Source organism: Stegodyphus dumicola, chromosome 2 (genome assembly GCF_044657685.1).
Source record: "Stegodyphus dumicola isolate Sdum_Otavi_A_Nest chromosome 2, ASM4465768v1".
Taxonomy (NCBI): domain Eukaryota; kingdom Metazoa; phylum Arthropoda; class Arachnida; order Araneae; family Eresidae; genus Stegodyphus; species Stegodyphus dumicola.
In genome coordinates this window covers 163,317,821-163,338,776 of record NC_140769.1, presented here as the reverse complement: position 1 = coordinate 163,338,776, position 20,956 = coordinate 163,317,821, and the positions used below count along the sequence as shown (strand labels likewise).

Below are 20,956 nucleotides of genomic sequence, written 5' to 3'. Positions count from 1 at the left end.
TCTAATTCTTTCACATTTTTTGGTGGTTTTATATCTAGAATAGCCTTAATTTTGTCTTCATCTGGTTTTAAACCATCTTTAGAAAATATATGTCCCATATATTTCACTTCATTCAGCCCAAATTTACATTTATTTAAATTAAATTTAACATTCTTTTCTCTGGCTCTGTCCAACAACTTCTTTAATCTTAAATCATGTTCTTTTTTATCTTTACCCCAAACTAATAAGTCATCTATATATATTTGAACTCCTTCTAAATCACTAAAAATTTCAGAAAAACTTCTGTGGAAAACTTCTGGTGATGAACTCAGTCCATATGGCAACCTCAAAAAACAATATCTACCAAACGGAGTGTTAAATGTAGTAAATTCACAACTTGAATCTGACAGTTTAATTTGCCAAAATGCTTTGTTTGCATCTAAAATACTAAAGACCTTTGCATTTGTCATTTGAGATGAAATTTCTTCAAAGGTTGGTATGTGATAATGTTCTCTCAGTATATTTTGGTTAAGGTGCTGAGGATCTAAACACACTCTTAAATTTCCATCCTTTTTCCTTACTACCACTAATGAATTCACGAATTCTGTTGGTTGGTTAACTTTCTTTATAATACCATCTTTTTCCATTCTTGCTAATTCCTTTCTTAATGGATTTAATAAGCTAAGTGGAATTTTCCTACAGGGTTCTATTTTACCAACAGCTCCTGGTTTTAATTTAATATGATATGTATATCCAGTTAAATTCCCAGTTCCTTTAAACAAATCTTGATATCCTTTTAAAAGTTCTGGTAACTTTTCATTAGAATCAGGACTTACTGTACAAATCCTTTGTATTAGGTTTAATTTTTGCAATGTAGGTAAACCTAAAATAGCTGGAACAGTTTTATCACATGCTACAACTTGAAATTCTACTTCATCCTTGTCTCCTTTCGATGTCTCGCATAATAATTTACATTTTCCAACTACATCAATTGTAGTACCATTGTAATTATTTAAAGTGACTTTTGATTTAGTCAAACATTTCTCTCTTAAATTTAATTGTTTAAATTTAGGCAATGGTAGCACATTACACTGAGCTCCAGAATTCAACTTAACAAATAAATATTTAGATATGTTTACTTTTAGTTTTTCAAACCATTCGGTTTTATTTTTAGAAAATGGATTTATATCTTCTACTGACCCTAAAATATATTCATTACCATTATTATGTAACTCATGCTCTAAATTATTCTGTACAACATTAACATTTTTATAAGTGCACATTTTATTTAGAAAAGTGATTTTTCTTTTTACAGTACAAGCAAATCTTATTATAAGCAGGACAGTTGTATAACTTATGAAAAGTTCCACATTTTCTACATGGTTTTGGATTGTACTTATTTCCTTGATAGTTTGAAGAAGATTTAGTACTTTGTTGCCTTTGTTTTACATGAAAGTCTTTCTTACAAAGCTGACTTTTTTCCTCTGAAGGTCGAAATTTATTACGTTTGATAGCTTCTATTTTATTTTCTTCAGTTAAAGTTTTCAGCTGAAGTTCTGCTAATTCAAAAGCTTTACACATTTTAATACATTTCTCCAATGTTAACTGATCTTCCCTTAATAATCTATCTTTGAGATTTTTATTTAGAATTCCACTTACTATTCTATCCCTTATTAAACTATCTTTTAATTCTGCAAATCCACATTTGCTACTTAATTTCTTTAAATCGGTTAAGAAATCATCAAACGATTCACCTACATGTTGTGTTCGACAGAAAAATATATGTCTATCAACACTTTCGTTTGCTTTCGGTATGCAAAAATTTTCGAAAGCTTCAATTACTTTGTCAACATCCTTCTTATCTTCTTCACTTAAATTAAAAGTATTAAATTTTCCAAGTGCTTCTTCACCAATTATATGCAATAAAATAGCTACTTTAATTTCAGGTGATTTAGTAATACCACCAGACGCTAACATATAAATTTGGAATTTTTGTTTCCATTTCTTCCAATTTTCGCTTAAATTTCCTTCGAAACTTAGATTACTTGGTGGCTTTAATCCATCCATATTTAATTTAGGACTTTAAATAATTTATATATACGTATTTTTAGCCACTTCCAATAAAAATAAACAACTCACTTACCAGCAATATAAGTTTCGATTTCACAGTAAACAACTTCCCATGATGTTTTTGTTTAGAACATCTTTACTGAGACTGCATGGTTCTTCAAAAAAGATTTTCTTTTTTAATCAACCACGAGCTGTGCCATGTGTTGTATTTTATATGTGTCTATACTATATTACAGTTATGGTTAAAGATAATAATAGATACAGTTACAGTTACATATATAACAGCAGCCTGAAAACTGTTAAAAACTTCTAACCATTTTCCTGCATCTCCTGAGAATTTTGGAATATTTAACTTTGGCAATTTAATAGCCGATGACCAATACATTTATTTCAGAAACAGAAGTGTTCAAAGAACTTGCATCTGATGCATTTTTCACAGACAAATTTTCATTTCATTTATTTAATCTTATTTTAATTCTAAACTTTGCAGACATAATTTGTTCATTGTATTTATCACTTGCAGAAATATCTTTTTCAAATTCTTTAGCACCTTTTAACTGAGTTTCGATTTGTGAATTCAACATTTTCAACGTGTTTTCTCTTTCGAGAATTATTTCATTCATCTCCTGCAATTCCTCAATGTTTGTGTTTTCGAAATTTTCTGATAACAAAGATTCTATTTTTGTAATTAATTTCGTAACGCTACTGCGTTCATTCGTACGTTTCTGCTTTAGTTTGTCTAAAGCTTCCATGTTTAAAATTGACTAATCACAGTACTGAAACTCAGTTTTTTCCAAATTTTCAAAGAAAAAGAAATTGCTTACCTGTTTACAGGTAATCCATCTGTTAATCTTCGAAATTCTAATCCAAAAGTCCCTTGGTGAAGGCACCACTAAAATATGTTATTTCTATGATCCATAGTTCTATTTGGGAGAACTTTCGATTTGTATATTCGATTCAAATCACTACTTCAATTAAGTCTTAGTGACTTTTATTTACACAAATCTTTTATATTACAATATATACATAATTTGAGATTAATTTCAAATCAAAAGATGGGGATTATCCCCCTTTCATATCAAATTCTATCAAGAGAAATCGAGTGAGCGACCGCTCTCTTCCAAGTTCGTTTTTCGACTCCTCGTTGCCACTGGCAGAAGAGAAACTTTCGCTCACTTTGCGTTCGAGTTGTAACAATCAGCATTTAAAACTGTTCTAGAAAAAGATGATGTTAAAGCTATGCCAATAAGTAACAATACAAAGATGAAATGAGTAAGGATATTGAAATACAACTTGTTGAAAAGCTGAAAACAAGAAAATTTTCGATGCAAATGGATGAACCAACTTTGAGAGACAGTGAGGCCTTACTTGTTACTCATGTAAGATATATTCATAAAGCGGATTTTGCCAAAGAAACGTTCTTCTGTAAATCATTAGAAAGCACTACTACCTCCAAAGATATTTATAGTAAGCTAAAAAATTACTTAGATATAAAAAGCATACTAATAAAAAATATAATACATCTTGTACTGAAGATGGTGCTCCTAATATGATGGTTGAAAAATAAAATAAATCACGGAATTTGAAAAAGGTTGCTTAAAATTGATAAAAGATGAGAATCCAGAAATGCATCTTGTGCATTGTTTTATTCATAAAAACCTGGTTAAAGTGTATCAATGCTATAAAAGCTAGGGCTAAATCTGGACGTCTTTCAAGTTATTTTATGAAGAATAAAATTAAGATTATATGAGACTTATACTTCACACTGAAGTAAGAAGGCTGTCGAAAGAGAACCGCTTAGTTTCATTGACTCTAAAAATGTGACATGACGGATACCGCTACATTTGTTATTGTCGATCATCTGAAAAATTTATCGGCTGATCTAAAAGATTTTGTTACTGAAACAAAATTGATTTCCCAACTTGGATGATGTAGCCAATGCTAGTGGATTTGGCTGATATTTCAAATATGCAGTAAAAAGAAAAACTCGCAGAAATGCAAAATGATGAGTCAATTAAATCTTTAATATAACAGGAGCAATGACATAGCTTTGTGAGGAAACCAGAGTCCGTTATCCAAATGCAATAAAATTTGCATTTTATGAAGAATAAAATTAAGATTATATGAGACTTATACTTCACACTGAAGTAAGAAGGCTGTCGAAAGAGAACTGCTTAGTTTCATTGACTCTAAAAATGTGACATGACGGATACCGCTACATTTGTTATTGTCGATCATCTGAAAAATTTATCGGCTGATCTAAAAGATTTTGTTACTGAAACAAAATTGATTTCCCAACTTGGATGATCTAGCCAATGCTAGTGGATTTGGCTGATATTTCAAATATGCAGTAAAAAGAAAAACTCGCAGAAATGCAAAATGATGAGTCAATAAAATCTTTAATATAAAAGGAGCAATGACATAGCTTTGTGAGGAAACCAGAGTCCGTTATCCAAATGCAATAAAATTTGCAAGAGAACTATTGTTACCATTTCCATCTTCATATATTGCTGAATGCGGATTTAGTGCCATAAATAATTTACTGCTTAAAAAAAAAAAAAAAAAATCTGTTGGATATAATGAAACAGGGAGACTTGAGACTCAAGTTATCTAAATTGGAACCTGACATAAAATCTCTTTGCAGCAAATATCAAGCGCAAGGAACTCGTTAAATTTAAATAATACAAATTACTAATACTTAAAATAATATTAAAAAGAACTTGCACTAAAATGAGTTTGTTCTTGAATTTCAGTTTACCATGTTTTGAAAGTTCACTTACTGTATTTGCTCACAAAATTCATAGTCATTTCTTCCTAAAAGCTATCATTCAAGTTTCTTTCACGAACATTTCAATTTTTAAATATTAAAAATTTTGTATATGCTAGGGGGAGCTTAATAATTTTAGAGAAGATTAGGTGGGGCATAGTACAAAAAAGGTTGGGAAACACTGCTTTAAAGGAACCACCTGTTTTTTGTTACCTTAGTTTCTAAATAGATCTCTAGGTGGTCCACCCTTACACATTAAAGTAGCCACTGGCCTACTAGCTAGACATTGTCTCCTGCTTTTTTTTTTATCAGTTTGCCTATGTTTTGTCAAAGAGTGCTGGTTTCATCTGCTCGTATGCTTGAAAATCGGGTAGACATTATTTCACTGTCAAACATCAGAGCATTGGCTTGTGATTTCAGGCTGTCAACTTTTTTCCTTCTATCCTTTTTCAAATCTTGTAATGAATGGCACCTGCTTTCAAAGGTCTTGAGACAGAATGAAACTAATAAGTAGTTACTGAGAGAGTCAGAAGAGGAAAATTTTGCTCATACAGATTTGGAATATTCAGATGCAGAAGAAATATGTCTTAACCAACCTTTAAATGAATATGTGGTTATTGATAAAGACTTTGAAGAAAGCTTTATTAATTTATTTGAATGGAGACAACCAATTGAGCTTGACACAGATAAGATGTTGACTTTTACTGATAATCCTGGTATAAAGAATGAATTTTTGGAAACTCACCTTGCTATTGATTTTTTTAATTATACTTTTGAGATGAATTGTTTAAAATTTTAATCATAGAAATTAATTGATATGCTTCTCAAAACCTAGGGTAGAGGCCAGGTATATATGGGAAAAGAAAGCATGAAAATGACTGGATGCCAGATGAACTTTAGACAGATACACTAAATGAGCTTTAGAAATCTTTTGGATTAGTCCTACACATGGGACATATAAAAAACAAAGGGGAGGGGAAACACCAGTATTCGGAATTATTGGTTCATGAATGACTTAATAGACACACCAATTTTTCTTAAAGTTATGTGAAGAGATAGGGTTTTGATCATTTAACAATTTTTCCATTTTGAAAATAAGGAGAAACCTGATAAAGTTATGAGTTATGACAGACTGCGGAAAGTTTGAAAGCTTTATTATAAAGCTAATAAATATATTTACGGTCCTGCAGAGGAACTTGCAATAGATGAAATTATCATCAAATTTATGGGGCATGTAATATTCAGACAGTATATCCCAAAGTAACACAAACATTGTGGTATATAAAGTTACACAAGATCACTGTAAGGAAGATTATACCTATGGTATGCAAGTTTTACTTAAGAAAGATAAATCTATGGATCTCATTTTCTCAGCATCGTATAATGTTGTGAAAGAAATGAGTGGCACCGTTAAAAACAATGGACAATTTATAAACAATTTCTTTTTATGTCCAGAATGTTTTATTCATCTATTAAATGAAAATAAAATAAATACATGCCAGGCTATCTCTCTGAATATAAGCAAAGAAAAACTGAATAGAGGATAAATGAATGTATGTTTCACAAATGCAATGACAGCTCAACATTGTAGAGATAAGCATGATGTTTTTCTGTTATCTAATGTGCATAATCCAATGGTAATGGCCAATAGGCAGTCAAAACCTGAGATTGTAGCAAGTTATATGAAAACTTGAACTATGTGAACATAAGGCCAATGGGCAGTCAAAATCTGATATTGTATCAAGTTATATGAAAATATGAGCTATGTGAACTTAAGTAAGCACATAGCCAGTAGCTTTAATTTTGTTAGAAGAGTTCTGAAGTGGACAAAAAAATACCTTTTTTATCTGTTTGAACAGACAATATAATGTAATAAGTAAACTTTGTTATAGTTTTATTGTATGATTTTCATTATTACTATTGTTACAATTAATACTAATAATTAAATTATTATATGACCATAAATAATTATTATAATTATATTATAATGGATAATTATTTTATCTTTGAGCTAAAATCTGTGTATTATTACAGATTGAAAAAAATTCTTATTAATTAATTATGATGACTATGCAGTGATAAATAATTATTATAGTTATTTAAGTAATTATAATATGGAAAATAATTATTATATCACTTTGGTTTTTGCTCTAAAAGCTATATGCAGTATTACATATATTGGGGGGGGGCTAAAAAGTGAAATTTATCTTTTATATAATACTTCTTCCAATTTTCTGTCAGTATACTTTCAATAGCTTTTTCTGTAGTTTTTAATAATTTATCTATTGCCATGCATGCCTTCAGTTGTGCTGCAGCTCTATATAAATTGCTTTATTTGACCCCATGCGAATTCAGTTGCATTGTCACAGTGGTGCGGGAGCAGATGTAGAGCTATAAAACCATAATCTTGAGTATTGAATCAAGTTTATATTTTTCTTTAGGAGCATTTTGTTACATAGCTCCATTAACTTTGCTTTCCATAAAAGTGGAGATAACCATGCATTTTTGTTAAGTAACTACTGCAAAATTTCTTTTTGACTTGCCATAGTAGTGGGACATTTATTTGATTGGACAGTATGGTAGGAGGCATTGTCTAAACTCATGAAAGCATTTGAGGGATGATTCCGAATGAGTTTTTTTAGAAGTCCCCTTTTCAAAAACAAAAGAATTCATTTACCCATTTTATTACCCATGTGGTATTTACTTTGTGTATTAGAGATGTATAAAGTAAAGATCCCATATCATCTCCAACGCATAAAACAGTAACTCTTTTAGACTCCTTGTCACTGTGCATAATGCTAAAACCTGTTTCCAGCTGCGAATATTTTGAGAATGTCATGTTGCTGTCCACCCAGGATTCATCCAAGTAAATGAGAGGTCTTCTTTCATGATGAAATTCCCTCACTTTTTTAAGATACTCTGTTTTTGTAACACAATGTAACTTCTTTCAATTAAAACTTTTCTCTTGTTTTGGCTTTTTCTTCATACAATTCCGATACTTTGCAGTACATTTCTTAATGTTTCTCATTTCCATATAAAATCTATCTTTTCTTGCAATACAAGATGTAATTTTGAAAGTTATGGAATTTTTTCCTTCTTAATATAAAATTTGTGAGCATGCTTTAAATTACATTGCATTATAAACCATTTAAAACCAAACCTATCTAATAATTAATTTTTGGCCTCCCCTTTTTTTTTCGGGCAATTGAAATATGCCTCTTTCTTCCTTTCTTCCCCTCAGTGAATTTTCTGTGTCATCGTCAGTGATACTCCTGCAATGTTACTGACTCTTTTCGTAGACTGTGAGAAGAGAATGCCAAGTTCTTCATTCTCAGCTTTCTTGTCATAAAATGTAATGATATTATGTAGCAATTTCTTAGCACCACTGTAAAACGGCTTGTTTTTTAACTAATTGAACTCATTTTAACAGTAAAAACAAGCTAACACTTGCACAAAAGACCCCAATGTTAGCAAATGTGACATTAAAGTCAACTACAATCTAGGTAAATCCCGTGTAAATGTGGCAGTGCATTTATGCGATTAGTCAGTTTGGATTGACGGATTTTCTTTTTTTTACTTTGAAAAGAATACTTCTGTTAAAGAATATAGTACCCTGATTTTAGTAAAATTTTCTCTAAAAGTAAGCAATGAAATATGCATTGCTGGTATAAAATTCATAATTATGTAAGGAAAAAAATTAAACATTCTTAGTTTTTGGGCTGCAAACCAATGTGAATATTAGCATTTATTCCTTCAAATATAAAAGAAAGAAAAACCCAAAGGTGTTGACAGTTGGATGGCAGTATTACTCAATGACATGACCCTTTCTTGGTCATATAAATTCTCTCTTTCTGGCAAAGAGAAAACTTTCATATGATCTCTTACCTTGCAAGTAACAAAATTAATGGCTTTTTCTTTTATGAGTCTATGTGTTTTGGCAGAATGTTAGTCAAAGTTGCATGTAAGATGTTTGAAATTTTTTAAATAGTTTTTCACCATAGTGATGAACTTAAATTACTCTTACACTGGCAAACTGGCTAATCATGAACCCACAGTTGAATAGCCATTCAAAAGACCTCATATGATTTTTTGTAATCCAGCTTACTACTTGTCTATCCAATGAATCCACTGCTCCAAGCTTTTCAACGATGAAGACTATAAATCCTAGAAAAGCAGGAAAAGGACTTACCATTATAATAAAAGAAAAAGTAGTATAATTATAATAGAATAATAATTATAGTATAATTATAATAAAAGAAAAGGCTTATAATTATAGTATACTTGTGTATACTATCACTTTGTACGTATTCTGTAAATATGTTTATTTTTATAACTTTTATATTGTCTAGCTTGCAATCTATATATATCAATCAATTTGTTTGTATTTTCATAACATGTATCTTCCCCCTGTCACTTCCACGTCAATAGTTCAATTTCTCTGAATGTTTCTAGTTGGCTCCTCAGAAATTTGGCTTTTCTCATTTCTCATTTTCTGCCTGCACTTTCTAAGTTACTCACCAACTCGAACCAGCCCCATTCCTTAAAGATTATATGGATTGCATAGATTCCATAAAACTTTTATGTTTTGAAACAGAAAATGTTCATGATGCTTCAATTTTCAATATTCTGTTTCCTATTTGTTCCTGTTCAATGAAACAAATTCATTCACAGCAAATCCAAATGCGTCACTACAGGAAGATGATAAACCAGCTCAGTACGTAATTACAGTTGCATCCGGAAAAGAGTACATATACATATAAATATATAATATATATATATACGATATACAATATATCTATATAAATATTATCGTTTTTTAGGATGTGTCTATAATATGTATCATTTTACTTTAGTAAAATATAATATTCAATTTTGTAATTTAGGAATTTCTTGCCCCTTATCATGTATTATCAGCTTGTACTTTACCCCTTCAATTATCAGCTGTATTTTATAAACCTGAAACATAGAAACGCAATTTGATTTTATGCATTTCAGTATCAAGTGAAATCTTGAAACTGATTGTTCATTATAACACTTTATGTAGTTTTCATTCAAAGCGGATCTCAGATAATGTGTCGTGTACTAGAAAAATTTGATAATGATTTATCCATTTTTAAAATAAAAAAATAATAGTTAGGAGTGTTATACGATTTTATAATACAAGTAAAAAATATATATAAAGCTTTGGAAAGTGCTAACACATATTTATGGAATATTATGGATGGATAAGTAAATGGAATATTATGTGCATGCTATATATGTATACACATATCATCAAGTATAAATTCATTTATATATAATTTTTATGACACGATGAAATTACCGAAATGCTTAAAAATCTAGTTATTTTTAAAAACTGTTTTCTTCCGCAGAATAATGGCAAATTATGAAACATTACGCAACATTGAAAAGCGTGATGAACAAATTTTGCGAAAAGAAATAGCAACTGCTGCACGTATTTCATAGATATCTTTCATTCAACACAAAAGTGGAAAAGTTCTATTTCTGTTTAAAACATACCCTGCAGTCTGAGTCACAGACGGAAGAAATGACAGCAGGTCCTTTTGTTCAACTGAGGGGATGTGTTTAAGTGTTTTATGGCTTACTCACTTTCCCGCCAAACGAGTACAGAGAAAGGGAAGCGTCGTTGCCATAGTAACCGGGCTGTAGGTAGTCTTACAGATTTGAGTCTTTAGCGCTCAACGTTCGTAGCGCCATCTGTTATTAAAAATCGACATGAGAAAGGGGTATTAAACGCTCTTAAGTATTTATGAAAATGTAGAAATAGATAATATGATTGAGATGAGGCCTGTGGTGTATTGATCATATTAAAACAGTTTAAGGTTTTATGTTCAATTAGCATTTGGTATAAAATTTTGAATCCTGTTAATCTGTTAAGTAAGCTACTTTAATCAGAAGATTTTGATTTATCCCAAGGCACTGATTTGGTAATAGCTCGTTAACTTAAAAAAAATTAAGATTGAATGAATTCTTTGACAGCGTTATCATAGAAGTTGAAAAATTAGCTAATGAAATAAATGTAGGAAAAACTTTTAATTGACTACACCATGCCATCATGCTCAGTCTAAAAAACGGAATTTTTGATATGCAAGTTTAGACTAACCTGTACAAGACTAAAAAGGGAAATATAAAATAATTTTTTTTCTTTACATTTTCTGCCTAATTAATGAACTGAAGCTGAGATTCAACCTATTGAATAGTCCTAATGACTCTTTTGATTTTTTATATGGTGTCTACAAACTTAAAGACATGTGTAAAAATGAATTACTGGCACATTGTAAAGATCTGGAAAATGTTTTAACACATGGTGATTCTTTCAATCTTAAAGCATTAGAATTAGCTGACAAAATAGACTGAAATAAAATTTTTGTTGCTTCTTTTTCCAAACTAAAAATAATAAGAAATTAATTAAGAATGAGGTCTATTCAAAATCATCTTAATGGGTTAGCAATGTTGGCCATTGAACATGATTAGAGTAATCAATTACATCTGAAGGAAGTTATTCCCAATTTTGCAGGAAAAAAAAAAAAAAAGAAAAAAGAAAAAAAAGGTTCGAAAGAGATTATTTTGGTTTAGGTATGAACTTTGTATATTTTATTAGTATTTTTTATTCTTTGTTGTTTTAAAAGTTTTGTTTGTACTAGTTTCAGTTGCAAATTTTATGTGTTTTTAATAAAAAAAAATTAAATTCATAAATATTGTCTGAGTGTTATTGTCTTAATTCGGTTAGATTATACCGTATTTCTTTGGTGGTTATGTTTATTTGTAAATCTGTTTTTTTTTTTTTTTTTTTTTTTTTTTTAATTTTAAAATTTTAAGCTTGGGGGATGGGACTTTTGAGGTTTGCCTCTGGTGGCAAAAATGCTAGGATCGGCCCTGGGGAAACTCAGGTGTACCAAATATTTTAAAAATATGAATACTGAGTTGCCTCTTTCCCTCTGTTATTTCTTCGGGGGGGGGGATAAATAAAACTTTGTAAAGTATATGAAACTGCTTTACACATTTTGACATTACGGAGTTTCTGCCTATCCAAGCACTTGATTGGTACACTACTTTTAACAGCCTCGATTAGAACAGAACTGTATGGTAGGGTGAAGTATAGAGATAAAATTTTTACATGATTTAATCTTTTCATGATTTTTTGTTTGCTTGAGAAGTGTTATGAAAATTTAGTAACAATGGTCCTTTTTTTTTTTTTTTTTTTTTTTTTCCTTCCCACAACAAAACTAATGGTTATTTCTTGTAAGTTTATTTTGTAAAGAGCTTAAAGCATCTCTTATGTATGCAGTGTTTAGTATGGTCTGGCACAGCGGAGATGTTGCTGTCAATTGTAGGTGAGAGTATAATTTATTTTCAAATTTCTCTCATTTAAAATTCCTCCTCTATAATTTCATTTTCAAATTTTGTGACCATTATTATGGCATTAGCTTTTACATGACTAATAATTGATAAAACCTAGTTTTTCTAAATTATTGTTTGATTATAATTCTAGAAACATGAAATAACATATAGGAGATAATAATAAAGTGCTTGTTTAAAATAGCTGATTTTATTATCAGTCATGTAAATAAAGTATATAAAAAAAGCAGATAATGAATATTGGAGTAAAAACTGTAGAATAAAAATTTTATGATTTCATCCTTGATAATCAGCTGTTTTCAGAAATCAAGAAAACTTAAACTCTAAAAGGAAATACAGGACAAAGTGCTGCCTAAACTGTAGCAGTTCAACATAGATAGGGAAAAGATTTGTAGTTAGTAGCCTATATTTCATTCATATCAGAAAACTTAACTTGCACCATTTCTTTGGATCTATTCAACTTCTGCTGATTGGGGAATTTCATTAATTTTATACATAATTAAATGAAAAACAAAATAATTTAAAAACATAATTTTCAATATTTTGTTAATTTTCTTGTGAGACAGCTAATTTAAGCTGAATTCTTAATCATGTATACCAAAGACTTCTCTTCTTTATTCTAGACTAACTAGACTGTACCAGTTATAAACATTACTATATATGAGTTGCTCAAAGAATTTTCATTATTTCACGAAAACAAAAAAGGGAGAAGCAAGAATCTTAATTTGTAATGATAACAAGATTCATTTCTTTGAAAATGAATTAATTGTTTTTTAGATCTTGATGCTTTATCTCAGCGTGCTATTGTATTTTGTTCACATTCTTGTAGTATTGTTTGGGAGCATTTTTCACAAATATTACACCAAAAGCAAGGAAGCTTTTTTTAATTTATTAAATTTCCATTAAAATTATTTTTAATCTTTATTAAAAAATCTGAATTTTGATCTGTCTAGGTCACAGATTCTTAATATGTATCTTGTTATTTGATTTAAAATTATTATTTAAAGGCTCTTAATCATTTGAAGTTAACTTTCTCTGTTTTGTCTTGTATAGGTGCTTTAAAAAAATGGTTTTAACTTTTATTAGCATTCTTTCTATGAATGTAAAGAATTCATAACATTGATATTAGCTTGTTACAAATATTGGAGGCTTAGATAATAAAAAATAAGCAGTGTGAAATAATAATAATGACTTGTGTAAATTGATTATTATCCACTCATGATCAAGGGCTGACACAATTTTCAAGACATCATGTACTCTGTTATATAACTGGTTTCAAATGCTTCTACATGTCGTCCAGATGCTAAAGTGGTTAGGGGAGTCTACTATGGTACCAAAGGGCCCGGGTTCGAATCTCGGAAAAGACGTGGATGTTTGTAAATTTATAGTGTTAGCACGGCATGGCGGCACTCTAAATATGCGGTGAGCCGAAAGTCCCCTCGTGTGGATTGGTGGGTGTGGAAAGGAGTAAGAGACCACCGGATCCTCCCCGGGGTTCTCCCTCAAAATTGAGGTTGGAAAATACAAGTTCAACCTATTTTCAGAGCAGGCTCTGGCAACCATTGTTCCATGTAATATGGACAAGACAACAACAAATGCTTCTACATAAACATAGTGAAAACTTTTGGAATTGTCTAAAAACTGGTGATATGTATTAGATTCTAGTTGTTCTAATTAGATGCTTGCTGTAGGTACATTAGATAGCAAACTGTGTTAACTTATGCAATTTTTTTTTCTTTTCTAGTATGCATCTGAAGAGAAGCCAGTATTTGCTATGTGCAGTTTTGAGCAAGGTGTTTTTGCTGATGTAGAGCCAAAAGTTAGAAAGTTAGTTACATTCAATACTAAATGAGAGAATTGTTTAAAAAGCATAAGTAATTTTTTTTTTTTTTTTTAAGTAACAGAACGGTATAAAATGCTATTTGGATATATTGTGAATTAGAAAGCTGATAATTTATAAATTTTATGACTTGTAAGATCATTTATATTGCAAGCATTTCAGTTTTCATAAAAACTCAATTTATTTTAATTTTAACTTGTTGAAATTTTGTATGATAAGCCAAACTTGATACACCTTTCCTTATTCCTGAACCTCTGGCTCTTGTAGCACTGGGTCAGACATTTTCTGGACAAGAAGTTTTCAATTCTCTTGTTTACTACTACGGATATTATTAACTAGGAATATTGCACTTCCTTCAGTGGTACACTAAAGTGGTATTATTAGTACACTAAAGTGTACTATTAGTACACTAAAGTGGATTGTAGTAATTTCTCAGCTCCATTTCTTGTGTGGCTGAGTTGTTTAATACACAAAACAGGAAAAATTGTTCTTGTCAATTTAACTTTAATTTCTTTTCTGGAATAGATGAGGCAAGTCCCTTAAATGGCTTTAATCATTTTTCAGTTACCAAAATTATAAATGTGGAATGGTTAATCTAGTATTATACAGATATTCAAACATATTTCAGTAGTCAGGGATGTTTTTAGCATTTAAGATTATACATCCTTTCCTCACTATGCTGAGAGGATTTTGTTAGTATTGATCCAGTCTGTTAGATCTGAAGTTATGATAATTGAAGAGGTGTTTTTTTTTTTTTTTTTTTTTTTTTTTTGTCATACTCAGTTCAGTTTCTTTATTTTCAGACTCATTTCAGTGTACTTCATTGAGTATAATTTGGTTTCACAGTTTTCCGAAACACTTATTTTTTAGAATTACCATCAGCTTATCATTTTCAGATATCTTTGGCCTTCCTAAGGGATAATCATTCATTTCCTGATTTTAACTTCTCATCAGTTTGTAGTTTCTTCACTTACTTTGCAGATGCAGCCAGGGAATTTTTGGAATTTCACTGGCATTTGGTTTGACAACATATAAACTTGATGAAAGGAATTCCTGCATTAATTTTTGAAATATGAATTTGTCAATCTTCTTCCTGATATCATCTATTGACTTTTATATGGTTGCTTTGGTTATGTAACCTATGTGGTTGTCTTTTAACCGGTTTTCTTTGTCTGTTTGTTTGTTCAACATTGGAGCTAGTTTCCTTAAAGTAGCCAGGCTGTGGGATGTCCGTATCAGCAACATTGCTATGATAATTATCATCTGGCATCTTGAAGAAGGATGTAGTCGCTGTTAAGAGATGCTTCATGCTTGACAGCAGAATGTGAAGCATTTCAGTGAAAGCTGTTGCATTGTGCACATCAAGTTACAACATTGAGAAATTATGATAATGTGATAGGTTCACCAGGTAATCATATAAATTCTGAATGACTTTGTCAACAGTCCAATCATTGAGAAGATAGAAATTTTAATAGAACTAGTAAGGCCTAATAGTTTCAGGATCACACATAGCATCATGTTCCATTCTTGTGTACAAAAACAATGCCTTTAAATTTCTTGAAACCATTATTTCAAGCTGTGTCAAGAACTGTCGAATCAAATAGCAGGAACAGCTGTCTGAAGGTTTAGTAGTGGTCATTCATGAATAACTAAACATAAAATTTAATGCTATTTGTAATTTGTTAGATCTCTGTCCAACTTTATAAAAATAATTATCCTCTGTAATTTCACATACTTTGTATGGAAGTAGACTTGTAAAGCCAAAACACTAGTGTATTACTTTAAAATAGGCACTTCAAGGCCAATACAAGACCCTGTCCCCATTAGCCATGATAACTCGTGTGATCATCAAAACACAGCATTTATTTTCTTCACCTAATTGTAATTCAAGTAAGCCTTCATTTGCATGATTTTTATGAAGTTAATGATGCTAAATAGAAAATAATTGGTGAGGATAGTAGGGGAATTAAGTATTTCGACTTTTTCTCCTCACCTGAGTTCCTATGGTTACAAATCAAATCGGGTGGCGAAAAATAACCTTTAAGTTTCTATTTTAAAGTAAAAGACTATAAAAAATCAAAATTTAAACAAAAGTTGCTTGAACTATAATTGAACTTCTACAGTAATTTTATCTTCTTTGTATTTGACATTTGTTTTGTTTAAGTTGTACTTCAGAGTCGAAGAATGTTGAAGTATTTAAGATAAACCTTTTTCAAAGTAAGTTGTTGGTCATTATGAATATTATGATTGATTAACTTTTAATATGTTGCAGAAGTTATTTTAAATTTCCAAGGTTATTATTTTTAATGTTCAGTGTTGGTATGCATTTTTAGTATTCAAAGTTGCATTTTTCATTTTCTAAAACAAAGCTTTACAGATCTTCATTGAATCAAAATATATTAATTTAATTTTCATGTTAAAAGTAGGAGAATTTGAATATAATGATATGTGAATGCATATATTTGAACAATATATAGTTTTCATGGTGGCATTATTTCTTATAATTTATTCTTTTATTTATGAGCATTTTCTTTCTGTAATTTGCAACATATTTAATACCTAATTAGAAGAAATAATTTTGTTTTATTCAGGTATTGGTATCTTGGTTTCCTAAAAGATAAGTTTGTCTATTTTAAGAATTCATTTAAAGTAAGTATGGTTTGTAAATATATAAAACATAAATTAAATTTCAAACTAAAATTTTACTTTTTATTGTAATTTTGTATATTAACATTTTGCTTGGCTGTATACAGTTTATAAGCTCTTTTATAATCTTATGTTCTTATAACTTATTCACTAGTAACAAGTTGTATTATATGGTACACAGTTTGTGTAATTGGAAGTTCTTGAATATGAAATATATATTTTTAAATATTTTTATGTTATGTTTTAATGCACATAAATATATTTCTAGTAAGATTTCTTCTTCATTGCATTCTCTATATTGAGATATTTTTGATTTATCCTTTTCTATTATAAGTAGTTTATTGATAGTGTTTAATTATGTTTTAAAATTCATTAACATCTGAGAAAATTAGGGCGAGTAAATAGAATTATTATTTCAGTTAACACTTTTTGCACATAACCATGGCAGCTGTTTTCTATAATTAAATATTGCAATAAATACATGTAACTCTGTGAAATACAAATATATTTTACAGTTCATTTAGAGCATATTTATATACGAGGGCCATCCAGGAAGTAGATTACGTTTCCGTCTGTGTCCGCTAGGGGCGGGGCTAGCGCGGCCATCTTGGGGTCAGAGCGTTGCGCAGCTCAGTCTGCATCTAGCCGTGCTAGTGAGAGGTTCGTGCTGTGCTCCGTTCAGATACTGTGACGAATTGAAATGTCTGCGTTAATTGAAAATCCCGCGAGCTGCGAGGTGCGCTCAGTAATAAGGTTTCTGACTGCAAAAAACTGTAAACCGATAGAAATCTATCGGCAGCTTCGTGAAGTGTATGGGGACAACATTATCACTGAAGGTGGAGTGCGTCAGTGGGTCATAAGATTTCAAAATGGCCGAACCAATGTTCACGACGAAGATCGAAGTGGGAGACCCAGCATAGTGACCGCCGAACTTCTCGAAAAAGTCGATGCTAAAGTCCGTGAAAATCGAAATTTCACAATAACGGAACTTTCTTTGAGTTTTCCACAAATTTCGCGAAGTTTGTTGCACGAAATCATCAGCGAAAAGCTTGGTTACCACAAGTTTTGTGCAAGATGGATTCCAAAAATCTTGACAGAGGACCACAAAAATCAGCGAATGGCTGCAGCGTTGAACTTTTTGGACGCTTACCATAAGGATGGTGACTCTTTACTCGATCGCATCGTTACTGGTGACGAAACATGGGTGAAACATGTGAACTGTGAAACGAAATTGCAATCAATGCAGTGGGGGCACACAAGTTCTCCCCAAAAACCCAAGAAATGCATGCAAACAATGTCGGCAAGGAAGATGATGGCGACTGTTTTTTGGGACAGAAAAGGTGTAATTTTGGTGGACTTCCTGGAAAGAGGCACTACAATAAACTCTCAAAGGTATTGCCAAACTCTCCAAAAACTCAGAAGAGCAATTCAAAACAAGCGCAGAGGAATGTTGAGCTCTAAGATCTTGTTGATTCACGACAACGCCCGGCCCCACACGGCAAATGTCACTTGTAAAGTTCTTGAATCTTTTCAGTGGGAGTTGTTTCCTCATCCGCCGTACAGTCCCGACCTGGCACCGAACGACTTCCACCTATTCCCAGCAATGAAGAAGTGGCTGGCTATGCAGCGTTTTGATGACGACGCACAGCTGCAAGAAGAGGTAACGAAGTGGTTGAAGGCGCAGGCGGCCGAATTTTTCGACGAAGGAATTTCCAAGCTCGTACATCGCTACGATAAATGCCTTAATTTGTATGGTGACTATGTAGAAAAGTAGTATTTGAGTGTGGCTTTCATCTGTATATAATAAAATTTGTTTCCTATACTTTGTTTATTTTTTTATTCCAAAACGTAATCTACTTTCTGGATAGCCCTCGTATCTATAGGATTTAAAATGATAATATAGACATATTATAATCTTCTGTTAATTTCATTTTGATTTTTGACTGTTACTCATCATCATTCATCAAGCCCTGTCAAATAATCATTTTTTGGAGATCTTATTTTTATATTTGTAATTTTCAGAATAATGTAACTTTTGAATATATTTTGCATGAAATAAATTTCAGAATTTCTCTTTCAATTATTTTATTTTCATCTAAATCACATACTATATATCAATTATTATATTTTTAGCATGTAAAACAGCAATAAAGTAAGAAGTTATATGGATACATAATTGTGGCCATTAAGGATTTGTAAAACTTGTGTGTGTTTTATTATTATTATTATTTGTATATATGCCATTTTTAAATTACCAAACCAGAAACCCACGAATTAAATTGAAAAAACTCAGGAGGAAATCAATGGTGTTGAAATTTAATTGTGATAATTTTTTAAAAAAATTATGCATTTTATGAAATTCTACAATATTACAATTCCCACAGTTTTTCTGATTTATAAGTCTTTTGCTGGACTGTCAAAAATTATTAAATTGATCACTGGCAATTTTCTTATAAAATTTCAAAAATTTTCTTGTTATGTACTATAAAATGTTTTTATAATTTAACTGTAATCTTTGATGTTTCTGTTTTGGATAGCTTAGCAACTTTCGAATAACCTTTTAGTGCAGGACAATTCATTTTTTAACATAGATATCTGAATACTTTATGGAAATTTATTTTAAAGTTAACTATTTGTGCAAATACTAATTGAGATCACTTGTTTTCATTATAAAATATGTATCCACATTTAAATGAAATAATGAAAAAAATTCTGTTTAAAAAAATTAATTTGAATTTTGAGCTCATTGATTGAAGTCATTTTTCTCCATTCTATTTTATTTATTTTTGGTTTATTTGGGTCCAGTTAATTTTTTTTTTCTGTAATGTGAAATATATAAATAGTGAGCTATTCTAACACTTTTATTACTCATGGTGTGAGAGGTTGTTACCACTATCTATTTCTTGCATCTGTGGTATTGCCAGGTTGAAACCTCAGTTAATTTACATAATGAATGGAGAAAAATTGAATACCATGGTTGGAAAATATTGTTTTAGATGTGATTAGGAATGGTAGACACCAACACTAACTTGTATGTGTTTTAAATAAAATATTTCATTTGGAAACTTAAATACTCTTCACTTAAGAGTGGTTACTTTAATGATAATTTTATTAAATATTCAGCAATTATTCAAAGTTAAATTGGTTTGTTGATGCTATGAAGAGCTCTAACTTTTTTTTTTTTAAATCTTATGTTTTATGCCTGAGAGAGAATTGTTCAGAGGTTATTAAATTTTACTTATCTTAAATATGAAGAAACATTATAATTCAGAAAATTGATAATTAACATTGTATATGTGCTTTATATTGAAAAGTGCTGTCTAATTATTATTCTTATTTCATTCAGAATTATTTGATATGTAATTAAACATAGCCCCTCTGCATTGCTTACATTCTGACTTCCATGGGCATACACACGCTCTGACCAAGGACATCCAATATGAGTTATCTGATATCGCTTCTTCTACATTCTCCTTTTTTGCTCTCATACTGTCAGATTATTACTGCACAGGACATAGAACCATTTAGTTTTAAATAATTCACACATACATTACCACAATAATCATGTCTCATAAAAAAAAAAAAAAAAAAACTGGAAAGAGGATTGAAAGTGCAAATAATGAGTGATTCAGAGTGGAAAGCTTTTCTCGGTGACAGTTCAGATATTGACAGAATTTAGTAGTGCATTTAGTAGTAATGTAAGTAAAATGTTCCATTTCAGCATATCAAATATGATACAATTGGCTGCCAATGACATTTAATTCCTCTATCATATTTCATACAGTGGTCCCATGAAAGAAAAACTGAAGTTTGTCTGTTATATATGAGATATTGAAAGTGAAGAACCTAAATGGAATCTGCATATAATTTAATTGATCTTCAGAAGTGTTGTTGAGATTGCAAACAATTGTGTATAAAAGTCGTAGGGGTAATTTTTTTTTTTTTTTAACTTGTTTTTCTTGGTAGAAAACAAGTTTCTTTTCTTTTCTTTTTAGCCCAAAGGGACGGTAACCCAAAGGGCTATTAGTCTCAAAATGGCATTTTGTGGCACATCACTATAAATGACGAAATACTTTTAAAATTGTTGCCACCAAATATTATCGTCCTGTATTATATTTAAAGAAATTAAATAATGAAGAATCTGCATGAATTGTATGTATGTTTCTCACATTGTGAAAAAGCAGTGGCACCTAGAGACAATCAAATTTTGAATAATGTAATTCTCCACCGGAACATGGTCACCTGTAAACCTGAATTTTGAATTTAGAATTTGT

At 30.5% G+C, this 20,956-nt stretch overlaps 1 protein-coding gene across 2 annotated transcripts in view; it reads left to right on the top strand.

The window, feature by feature from the left end:
- Mulk (acylglycerol kinase-like protein Mulk) overlaps positions 1-20,956 on the top strand; it is a 91,561-nt gene that overhangs the window by 56,035 nt on the left and 14,570 nt on the right. For both annotated transcript variants that reach the window (XM_085811402.1, XM_085811401.1), the window contains exons 9-10: positions 13,941-14,023; positions 16,628-16,685. In XM_085811402.1, the coding sequence (XP_085667528.1) occupies positions 13,941-14,023; positions 16,628-16,685 (141 nt within the window). The remainder of the gene's footprint in view (positions 1-13,940; positions 14,024-16,627; positions 16,686-20,956) is intronic.